General features: G+C 39.1%; 1 protein-coding gene across 1 annotated transcript in view; it reads right to left on the reverse strand.

Moving 5' to 3' along the window:
- Positions 1-11380, reverse strand: part of LOC143880359 (serine carboxypeptidase-like 27) — a 26595-nt gene extending 15215 nt beyond the window's left edge. The window contains exons 1-7 of the mRNA XM_077383273.1: positions 10515-11380; positions 9936-10031; positions 9723-9815; positions 9527-9612; positions 9194-9454; positions 8550-8677; positions 8336-8431 (exon numbers count right to left, since the gene is read on the reverse strand). Of these exons, the coding sequence (XP_077239388.1) occupies positions 8336-8431; positions 8550-8677; positions 9194-9454; positions 9527-9612; positions 9723-9815; positions 9936-10031; positions 10515-10887 (1133 nt within the window). The 5' untranslated portion in view covers positions 10888-11380. The remainder of the gene's footprint in view (positions 1-8335; positions 8432-8549; positions 8678-9193; positions 9455-9526; positions 9613-9722; positions 9816-9935; positions 10032-10514) is intronic.
- Between the last annotated feature and the right edge of the window lie 401 nt (positions 11381-11781).

Consider the following 11781-nt stretch of genomic DNA (forward strand, 5'->3'; position numbering starts at 1 on the left):
CTCTTGCCTCTCAAGAATTTGTTTGGTTGTGGCGGTTGATTGAAGATGTTCATTTACCTATTCACAAGGCGACGACTATTCTTGGTGGCAACTAAAGTGCACTCAATCTTGCCACAAATCCGGTTTGTCATGCAAGAACACAGCATATTGAGATCGAGCATCATTTCATTCGTGAAAAGGTGTTAGATGGTACAATTGGTGTAGCGGAAGTGAGGAGCAAAGAGAACATTGCCGACATCTTTACCAAGTCACTTTCCAAAGGACCATTCGAGCTACTTCAGGGTAAGCTTGGAGTAGTTTCCAAAAAATCACTTTAAGGGGGAGTGTTAATTTTTAAAGTATATTTTTTGGGTTGCTTTATTTTATTTTTATTTTGAGAGATGTAGTGAGGAGAAATATGTATTTTGTGTCCATGGGCATTTTGGTCTTTTGTTGGCCTAGCTTGCACATGTGTGAGCCATACATGTTTGCTACAACTTTTCCCACTACTTACTATTTCAAATTCAAACCCTACTTGAAACTCTAAACCCACTATCCTAGCATTAAAGTCCTCACTTTCCCATACCCACTATCTCCTACCAAAGCTATTACTTCTCTTTCCTTTCCTTGACCAAGCCTATTCCTATTAACTCCATTTTGGTAGAGATTCTCCACTAAGCAAGAGACCTCCATTGAAGCTTTCTTGTGCGCAAGCTAGTGTTTGAAGAAAAGGCCAACTTTCCCATATTTTGTCTATGTATTGAAGCTTTCTTCTCTCATTTTGTTCTTTATCTTGTAGTGTTGTTCTTTCTATCATATATTGAAGCACATCTCTTTTGGGCATTGTTCTTCTTCTACTTGGTTGTTCATCTTGGGCTAGTGTAAACTTTGGTTTCACTATTTGAGAAGAAGATTTTCCGGTGTTGTGAAATCCGTCTTTCTCTATAGTTCTATCCTTGTCTACCAAATTCTTATTGGAGATGACACTCAATGTCAATAATAAACTTTGCTTCGTTGATCGTTCTCTTCATAAGCCATCTTCATCTGATCATTCTTTTTCTTTATGGAAAAGATGTAATCGCATAATCCTCTCTTGGATCTTGAAATCTATCTCTATTGACCTCACCAATAGTTTGATTTATGAAGACACGGCGGCCGACATTTAGACTGATCGTTTTTCTCAACAAAATGCACCTAATATTTTCCAAATCAAACAGGATATTGCATCACTTCACCAAGAAACTGCTGCCGTGGTGGTTTATTTCACAAAGTTGAAGAGCCTGTGGGACGAGTTCTCTTCACACACCTCATTCCCTCCGTGTTCATGTGGTTCTCTCAAACACGTTACTGATTTTCAACAACAAGAAAATGCCATGCAATTTGTCACGGATCTTCATGACTCATTATGAAATCAAAAGTCAGATCCTCCTAATGGATCCCCTGCCATCTGCCAACAAAGCTTATTCATTGATCTGGCAAGAAAAGAAACAATGTGAGATTCATCACATGCAATTTCCTATGACTGAAGCATCTGCTCTTCTAGCATCAAATCAACCCTCTTCTGGTGGTCGTTTGCCTTCAAGCACTCGTCATAAATTTCGAGGCCGGTCCAAATGTGATTATTGTGTCAAGGATGGCCACATGATTTTCACCTGTTACAAGCTCCATGGCTTCCCTCCAAAGAAATTTGATGATGCCATTTCTGCTCATTCTGGTACACAGCCACCTCGTAGCACTTCCACACCTTCAACTCAGGAAGCATCGTTGATTCTGCCCCTACTTCAACTGATCTCCCTACACCTATTAAATAAGAGAAATATCATCACTCTCTCTCTCCTTACATCAAGGAGGTAGTGGACAGCCTATGGCCAATCTTGCAGACGCTTACCTTTGTTTTTCTTCTAACTTTCCAATTTCTCATTCATGGATCATTGATGCTGGTTCGACTAATCACATGTCCTCTTTTATCACTTCTTTATCTTCTATTTCTTTTGCTTCACATCTTTCGCAATGGTGCCACTGCCCCTATTACACATACTGGTTCTATTTCCTTCTCTCCTTTTCCCTTAGATAACGTTTTTTATGTTCCTTCATCTAATCATAATTTTCTCTTTGTTAGCCAGCTTACAAAGTCAATAAATTGTTTAGTTACTTTTTATCCTGACTCTGGTATTTCTCAAGACCCGTCGATGCAGATATTAGGATTTATTTACATGTTATTTAGTTTCTAGGATTTTATTTTCCATGTTATTTTTAGAGATTTTATTTTCCATGGAATTTTAATTCCATTGCCTATATATAGGCCTCCTGTAGTAGAGACTTTTGATGATTAATTGAATTGAGAACTCCTCCCCCAGATTTCTTTCTTTCTCTATTCTTCTACTTCTCTTCTTCCGTCTCTTCTCCTCTTCTCCTATTCTTCTTCTACTTCTCCCCTATTTCTTCTTTTCTACTTCTAATTCTTCACTTCTTCTCCTGTTCTGCTTCTTCTCTTCTTCTATTCTTCTAATCTTCTCTTCTTCTTCTTCTTTATCATCTTTCTTCTATTTCTCTCCCCTTTCTTATATTTCCCTTCCCGGTCCTACATCAAATTTGGTATCAGAGCCAGGTTCCAAGTCAACCGCGAATTGTCCCTGCTAAAGATCCAATAATCAATACGAGAATCAAGCCCGAATTGCTTCTCCAAAACCTCTGTCCGAAACCCAAAACAGACAAAACCCAATTCCCCCTTTTTTTTTCCGAGCCACACACCACCAAGTCTCCCCTAACTTGAGAAATAAACGATAAAAAGTCACTTTCTTTAGAGGGAAGTTACATGACCCAGTAAGTTTCCCCTTTACAATAACTTTGGAAAAGCCACATAGCACCAAAAATAAAATAAAAGGGGAAAGTACCACCAAGTCTCCCCTAACTTGAGAAATAAACAATAAAAAGTCACTTTCTTTAGAGGGAAGTTACATGACCCAGTAAGTTTCCCCTTTACAATAACTTTGGAAAAGCCACATAGCACCAAAAATAAAATAAAAGGGGAAAGTTGCAGTAGCTTGGTCAGCAAGATATCTATGCGTAGCAACTTACCTTAGTCTTGCATGTGTTGTATGTGTCCTTCAAACAAAAAAAGGAAACTCACAATCTGTTTCTTTTCTTAGGTAACTTATAGCTTATATTCACCATCCCCATCTTCCCATTGGATAGCCCCCTTTTGTATTAGTTAAGATTAAGATTTCGACACCCCTTCCTTCCTTGGACACACCCCTTTATAAAACCATTACCTTATAAACTAAGGTAAATTCTCACCCGCTTTCCTCCAGGACACCCCACTCTTAGTTTAGTCACTTAAACTCCCCCACTCTTTTTACCTTGGGCACCCCCACTCATTTTCTCAACTCATTTGACCCCCTATTTTACCTGTAGACACCACCCCTAAAAAAACTGAAAAAATCAGAAAAAAAAAAGAAAAAAGAAAAAGAAAAAGAAAGAGAAATTCCCTCTCTCTACTTTCTCCCTCTCTCTCTCTCTCTACCCCATCTCATTTGCTCTCTCCTCAACCAAGCCATTTCCGCCCAAAATTGGATTTCACCATCAACACGAAAGTTGTTCGTGATAACTTTTTGATTATATTCAGCTCACTTTCAGCAGTCAACAATGAGTGCAGGCACTACAATGATCAACTTCCATCGTCCGTCCGTTTTGGTCTGATCACTTATCTGGATCATCCGGGAGTCCGATTTGCCATCCGAGACAGGCACTGTGTTCCTTTCGATATGACAGACAAACAAGACGATTGATTTCATTTTTCGACGCCAATCCCAATGGCTCCGCCATATGTTCCAGATTTTTATGGGTATGACGATCGATATTTGCAACACCGGACTCACTACTGCTATTATGACGATGCATGTCTACGGTGGATCTATGCTCTAGACGCATATCATGAATACTATTGCTATGATCACTGCGAGACTATCTCTCAAGCCAGAGATACTGTACTACGACAAGCCTAGTTGTTCTGGCTAGAGATAGTGAGGATGCGTCATATTGCAGGTGCACCTCCATTCAGTCGATGAGAGGAGATCTGTTCTGAGTTTATGTGAAATTATGCATATCAATATGTACAGAGGCGAGCGAGCAGCATATAAACAAAGATTGATGAGTGAAGAAGCCGCTCGACGAGAAGAAGTTGCTCGACTTGAACAAGAAGCTGAAGCACGAGAATTTCTGAAGAAAATAGCGGTTCACTTGCACAAGATAAAGATTGACATCAAAGGAATGAGGCTAGATATCCAATTAGCGAAGAAGAAAGTTGCTAGTACTGTTGATGAGACAGACACAACCACAAATGATGCTAGTGGTCCGACAGATGATATTGTTGATGAGATTGACGTCGATGAGCATGATGATTCCGAGATTTCCCCAAGACCGCTTGCCGAGCATCTACAGAGACAACTTGTCACTTCCACAATCGAAGCAGATATTGTGGTAGAGCCATGTGAGGTTGTTCCATTGACAGAGTTGACCGAGCACCGTCATGATTCAGCGGCAAGTGCCTTGCTTGACGAGCCATTACTTGAGATGAGTGTTCAAGAGTATATTGTTGAGGATTGCACTATCTTTGAGCCGGTTGAGCAAATTGTCGAGATTTGTGAAGCACAGAGGTGCTTGTTACGCAGATTGATCAAGAGGATTGCCCGACTGATATCTCTATGCTAGATACGATTCTAGCAGATGACTTTGTTGTTGATTCCATTGCACCAGATGTGATACCAGTGGATGATGACCTTATTGAGGCTAGTCATGGATTGGTACTACTCATAGCTGTCATGCCAGTACCATCGACCCAGGAGGAGTACGTTGCTATCTTTCCAGCCGGTTTGCTTCTTCGGCGTGGGTTGCGTTATTATGATTCTACATGGGCGATTTCTTCCCTCTCGTTCCACCGGTATTTAAGGCTACTCTCACTGTTATCATGTGCAGTAGACATCCCGAGTGCTTCTGACGGATTGTGACTAATGCTGCTTGAGTGGGTCGTTTATATATTTGATCCAGGCGGACTAAAACTCGAGGTCGAGTTCTTTTCAAGAGGGGGAGAATGATGCAGATATTAGGATTTATTTACATGTATTTAGTTTCTAGGATTTTATTTTCTATGTTATTTTAAGAGATTTTATTTTCCATGTTATTTTAGTTCCATTGTCGATATATAGGCCTCGTGTGGTAGAGATTAATAACTTTTGATGATTAATTGAGAACTTCTCCCCCAGATTTCTTTCTTCGTCTATTCTTTTACTTCTCTTCTTCTGTCTCTTTTCCTCTTCTCGTATTCTTCTTCTACTTCTCCCCTATTTGTTCTCTTCTACTTCCAATTCTTCACTTCTTCTCCTATTCTGCCTCTTCTCTTCTTCTTCTTCTTCTTTATCCTCTTTCTTCTATTTCTCTCCCCTTTCTTATATTTCCCTTCCCAATCCTACATCACCCGTCAATGAAGAGGAGGATCGGAGTGGCTAAAGAACACAATGGTCTCTATCTTTTTCACATGGAAAAGGCTTATGTTGTTATTGTTCCATCAACCATCGATCTTTGGCAATGGCATTTGGTACACCCATCTTCTTATCAGCTTCATATTTTAGCCAAATCTGAATCTTCTGTTTCTACTTTTAATAATTGTTTGTCAATTTTCAAAAAAAAAAAAAAACTTTTAATAATTGTCATTGTCATATTTGAGCAGGGTAGATCCTTTCACCTTCTTCATGAAAATTTTCTAAAGGATTCATTAGCCGACCCCAACTAGTTTGGGACAAAGGCTTAGTTGAGTTGAGTTGAGTAATAATTGTCATTGTCAAGTTTATCCTCTTTCCAATCAATACCATTTAACTTTTTCCTTCTAGTGTTATCTCTACTTCAATGCCTTTTGCTTTAATTCACTGTGACATTTGGGAAGGTCATAAAACTCTTATCTATTTCTGGTTCCCATTATTTTTTAACTATTGTGGATAACTTATTATGTTGTGCATGGGTTCACCTCATGCATCTTAAGTCTGATATTAAAATTTATTTGAAATTGTTTTTTGCTATGGTACAAACCCAAAACCATTCTTGCATTATCCAAAGATGCACTGATAATGGAAATAATTTTTTGAAAAAAGGGATTACACGCTTTCTTTCTTGAAAAGGGTGTCATCCATCAACAATCATTTGTGGCTACCCCCAACAAAAATGGAGTAGCCGAACGCAAGCATCAACACCTAGACGTAGCTCGTCTCTGAGATTACAAGCTGAATCTTCCATTGCAATTCTGGAGCAAATGTGCTCTTTGCTACATAGCTCAAATTCCCAACCCCTCCTTCTCTCCAACAAAAGTCCTTATGAATTCCTTAATAGTTGACATAGTTACAACCATTTACATGTGTTTGGTTGTCTATGTTATGCTCATAGTATCATTTTTCTCGTAAGTATCATCAATAGTCCCAACCTAGTATGTTTTTTTTTTTTTAAATGATAGCCAATTTCACGAAAAAAACGACTGAGATGGTCAAGATACAACGCGAGAAATTACAAAAGAGGACAAAAAACCAAGATACAATAGAGAAGAAAGAGAGTTAATGGGAGAGCATAAAAAAGAGCTAAAGCCTCCTTTGAAACTCCATCACTAGCAAGGCGGTCGACCACTTGGTTAACGGAGCATCGAACGTGACTAAAGGACTAAGAAGACCAAGCCATCCAGTCAAACATTTCGTCAAAAAGATGATCAAATCGCCATGACGGATTTGGAGATTTCTTAAGCCACCTTATGGCATTCAAAGAGTCTCCTTCGACTAACACATTTTCCACCTGGTCTCTATTTAATAATTTCAAGCCTTGATGGACCGCTTTCACTTCGGCCTCTGTAGCATCGGTTATACCGATTGGGCCTGCAAAAGACCACAACACCTCTCCTTCGCTATTCCTTAGAACCCCGCCAATGCATGCCAGACCCGGGTTACCAAAGCTAAATCCATCAAAATTGAAATTCATATGGTTCTGCGGCGGAGGGACCAACTCTTGGGCAATGTTTCCCGGGAGACCGTCGATCCACACACCACTCTCCACCCTGCCCAAAGATCATAAGCAGAAAAAAACTTGAAAGATGTTAGGATCTTCACCCAGGAAATCGTGGGGGCTAGGACTCTAATGAATAGGAACTCAGAGTTCCGAGAAACCCCTTTGAATACTCTTGCGTTTCTTTCCTTCCATAGCACCCAGATAGTGGCTAGGAAGGACACATTCCAAAGCATTTTGCCTTTCTGCTTCCAAGGGACTAAGGATCAACATTGGAGGAGGTCAACCAGCTTTTCAAGGAAGACCCAAGAAATGCCAAATCTGCTAAGTAATCTATCCCATACATCTCTAGCAACTCTGCAATGAATAAGGAGGTGGTCCGTTGTTTCACCCGCCTCAATGCATAAGGCACAATGATCTATGATGAGCATCTTCCTTTTTCGAAGGAAGTCGACCGTTTGGATTCTCTTCCTTGGCGCCGCTCACCCAAAGATACATACATGAGGGGGAGCCTGGAATGACCAAACTCTAGCTACCTTGGAAGATGCAGGGCCCAGCCTAGTATTTTTATCAGTTATCTTTTTGCTCAAAAAGGATCTCGTATTTTTTATATTCAATGCAAGACCATTTTCATCATCCTTGATGTTATATTCCATGAAACGCTTTTTCCCTTTCATGATATCCCCACTCTCAACAAATCAAATTCCATTATTCTTCCATCAAAATCAAATTCTATTGTTCTTCCCTTACCCATTGGTGATCAAACCATTCTAATTCCTGATCCCAATTCTCCTTCTCCCTCCCCTCGTTTACCTTCTACTCTCTATCCTCATTGTGCTCTGGTTCCATTTCTAATGAATCCACTCCTAGTTGTCGCGTTCGCGCTCATCCTCCATCTTATCTACATGAATGGTGGCCGAGTGGTGGCTCAATCCAAACAGCGTTTTTTAAGGGTATCCAAAAAACATGTCATTAATTTTCACGAAAATCTATTTCATCTGAAGTAGTTTTACCTGCATGCAAAGACTCCCTAAGTGAACATAAACCATGGTTAAGTAATTTTTCCTTCTATTTTGTTAACAAATAGTAAAACAAACAATTAGTGATCTACATTTGAAAACTAATCATAAGATAAAAATCTAAGAAGTGAAGTCCACAAACAGAGCTCTGTTTAATAATATTTACTTCACTAATTTTATGAAAGGCTTTACGTCATGTATGTCCAGTGTTCAACTTCAAACAACATGCTATAGTCAATGCAATTCTTGCTGATATATTACTAGATAGAAGAAAAGGAGCATCCATTGGGAAAAGAAATAACCTGAACACCCAGATCCTTAGACCAGCTGCTATAAGCTCTTGATAAATAGGGAGCATTGACAAAGGAGAATCAGTCCAGGAGTTCCCAACAATATCACTGCATGGGTAGCAACAGGAATATAACTTCTTATACAAAATTGAAGAAAATACACCTGAATTCGCAAAAAAAATGGTGAGATTCAACATCAATCATATCTAAAAGAAAGTACTCAAACCTGCATGTGTCCCAAGGATAAGGAATCCCGGTAATATTGGCATGAAGTGCCTTCTGTACCTCAGGATGATTAAAGTACACCTTTGAGTGCCTTTCAGTGCAGGGATCATATGCTCTGGACATCCAAGGCTGAGTTGGATAAAAAATAAAAATAAAACTTGAGGTCGCACGTTCGATCCCAGATTGACAACCAAAATAAATAATAAATAAAAATAAAATGATTGGGGAGACATTATGCTCGTTCAAGTCCCACATTTAAAAATACTTGCATTAGCTTCTCAAATGGATAATTACGGTTTATCAACCTGAAAGATGAAAGAAACAAGGACAAAACCCCTTTCTGGCTTTGTTGCACATCAGTAAAAAAATTGGTAAAGCAGACAGTTTTTGCACAAAAAGGGACAACAAAGACACTGCTGCTAACTTCATCCTTTTCCAAATATGAACTAGAAGGCTAATGGAAACGAAAGTGGATGCAAGACTGAAAAGACTAAACAGAAACTTGAAAAAAACTCGCAGAATACATAACCATTTACTGAGAAACTAATATTTATTGTTGGGAAAAGGATAGAATCAATCAGAGAAGCAGAAAAGGATAGAATCAATCAGAGAAGCAACAAGAAGGGGTGGAGATAGAGAGCTTACATAATGACCCCTTAAATTGTGTCTGAGAGATTGAGTATTATTACACGGGGGCGTGTATATGCTATATGGATCTATATTTCCCTGTTCGGCATCAGCAAGTTTGAGAGCATTCAAGCACTCCACTGAAGGATGCAGAGAGGATCCAAAGTCACAAGTGATTCTCAGTTCACGATACGTAGCATCTGAAATCAAACCATGAGTCCACCAGTACTCGAACGTGCCTATGTAATCATGGTAATCATCGGTAACGGCATTGCCCACCTAAAAAGACAAATCAGAAAACATTCCTCACTAAGTTCGACTGGAATTAAACACATTTTTTCCGCGTCTTACCATGAAACCCTTGAAATTAAGGACAGGATTAGCAATCCCCTTATTCTTTTGGAATACAATTTGGGACAATTGAGGTACATAGTGACCTGAAACAAGAGGCCAAGGCAATATAAAATATATGCAGATTATGCTGCTCTTTGATAATGAGATCACCAAACAGGCAGGATACATAAATAACAAGGAACATATCTCTAACCGGCATAACTCTCTCCAGCGATATAAAATTCTCTGTATTTGTACTGAGGGAACCTTTCCATCCAACTGATAAGGAATGCATATGCATCTTCAGCTGCATAATTACAAACTCAAAAGTGTCTTTCCATGGTAATGTATATATGAATGAATATAGTATTCACAAAGTCAAAGTCCCCAAAAGGTATAGTTAGAGAATGCATAAAAATTGAATGACCTGTTCTCTGATCTCCAGCAGTATACAGATCCGATGAAGTATTCGAGTAAGAGAAACCTACACCGGCCGGCGATTCCAAGAACAACACATTCGCCGCTGCCATTTAACACCAAACCCAAATTAAGAAAGAGAAAGCCAAACACACAGACAAAACCCATTAGAAATTAATTGATTTTAAGATTGGAGGCGCAGAAGAACAGCCACCACCACCAAAACCACAAAGAGGGCTGATTTTTTGTGGGTGTGATGGATCTTTTTATGCAGAAAAAAGCCCAATACAAATCAATTAAATTTTAAGATTGGAAGACCAAAACCACCACCAAGACCACAAAGAAGGCTTAATTTTTGGTGGGTGTGAAGGATCTTTTGGCTCAAAAAAACCCAATAAAAATCAACTGGATTTTCAGATTGGAAGAGCATATGAACCATGAAGAGTGCTAATTTCAATGGGTCTGGTGGATCTTTTCACGCAGAAAAGACACAATACAAATCAAATGAATTTTTAGATTAGTCCCAATACAAATCAAATGAAATTTTAGATTGAAGAAGCAGATGAACCATCAAAGAGTATTAATTTACCAGTGTTCCACGCATACGGATTTAAGAAGAGAGTCTTTCCATCTGGATGAATATGGAAAGGCCCAAGCTCTTCGGCGGCTCCGTAAGCAATGGATGAACAACCAGGCCCACCATTGAGCCATAAAACCAGTGGCCTTAATCCTGGTGCAGGGGACTCAACAAACCAGTAAAACAGTGCTCTACCAGCCTGCTCATTAACAGTCACATAACCAGAATACTGAGAAAACCCCACGTTCAATGGCTGCACTGGCAACTCAATAATTCTATCATTTTCCTGCGGATCTTTCAGTCCGAAACCCAGACCACTCTGTAATAGCAATCCCAGAACAAAACCCAGAAAGAAAATCAAAGAGAAACCCTTGAATTCCACCATGATCAATCAACCAGTCAGAAATCCAACCCAACAATAACAAAAACAAATAAAGGGCTAAAACCCAACCAACAAACCAAGCAATCAATATTGTCAGTGTTGGGCAGTGTTGTTGAATCAAGTAGCATGGATTTCAGAACCTACTCAAAGCAAATACAGACAAAGTCATATAAATACAAATATATATGATTGAGACATAAGAAAAAAATGATCCGTTCATTTGATTGGATCTGCATTCATGTCATCTTCGTTTCAATATGTTTACTTACTACTACTCTGTCTGTAATAAGACCCAAAACTCCAGCTTTCTTCTGATTTTTTTTGTTTTTTCAATCTTTTGTGCTTCAGCTGGACAAAATGATAGGGTAAAAAGAAGCACATGGCGTCTGGTCGACATCAATTGCGTGAGCATTGACGTTATCAGATACAGAGAACGCAAAATTCACTCTTATCTGTCTCTTGGCATTACTTGAGAAAAGAAATTTTTTGAGAAAAAAATAAGAATCATGGTTACCAACTTACCATAGAGAGAGAGAGGTAAGGGAAGTAAAATCCATTAATGATGGGATATGACTTTGTAGAAATTAGAAACCATTTTATTGAAGAGTGGGGCTGTTTCATTGGAAATGATATTTTCACTCCTTATGTCATCATTTGCATTCCCTTTTGTTGGTCCTACTTAGAAAAATGAGTCGAGTAAAATAGAAACCAAAAGGGTTGGAAATGGGGTCATGTTTTTTTTTTGGGAAAGGGCAAATAAAATAGGGTGGAAATATCGGTTCCTTTAAATATGTGTTGTGTTGACATGAGCTTGGTTAGGCATGCAACTTTGGTCTGGGGCTTGACCCTTACCCAATGGGTTTAACCCGTTTCGGCTTGAGTTGGGTTGGGTTAGGG

This window comes from Tasmannia lanceolata, unplaced genomic scaffold, assembly GCF_043159265.1.
Source record: "Tasmannia lanceolata isolate RefF3 unplaced genomic scaffold, GAP_Taslan_0.1 ptg000006l, whole genome shotgun sequence".
Taxonomy (NCBI): domain Eukaryota; kingdom Viridiplantae; phylum Streptophyta; class Magnoliopsida; order Canellales; family Winteraceae; genus Tasmannia; species Tasmannia lanceolata.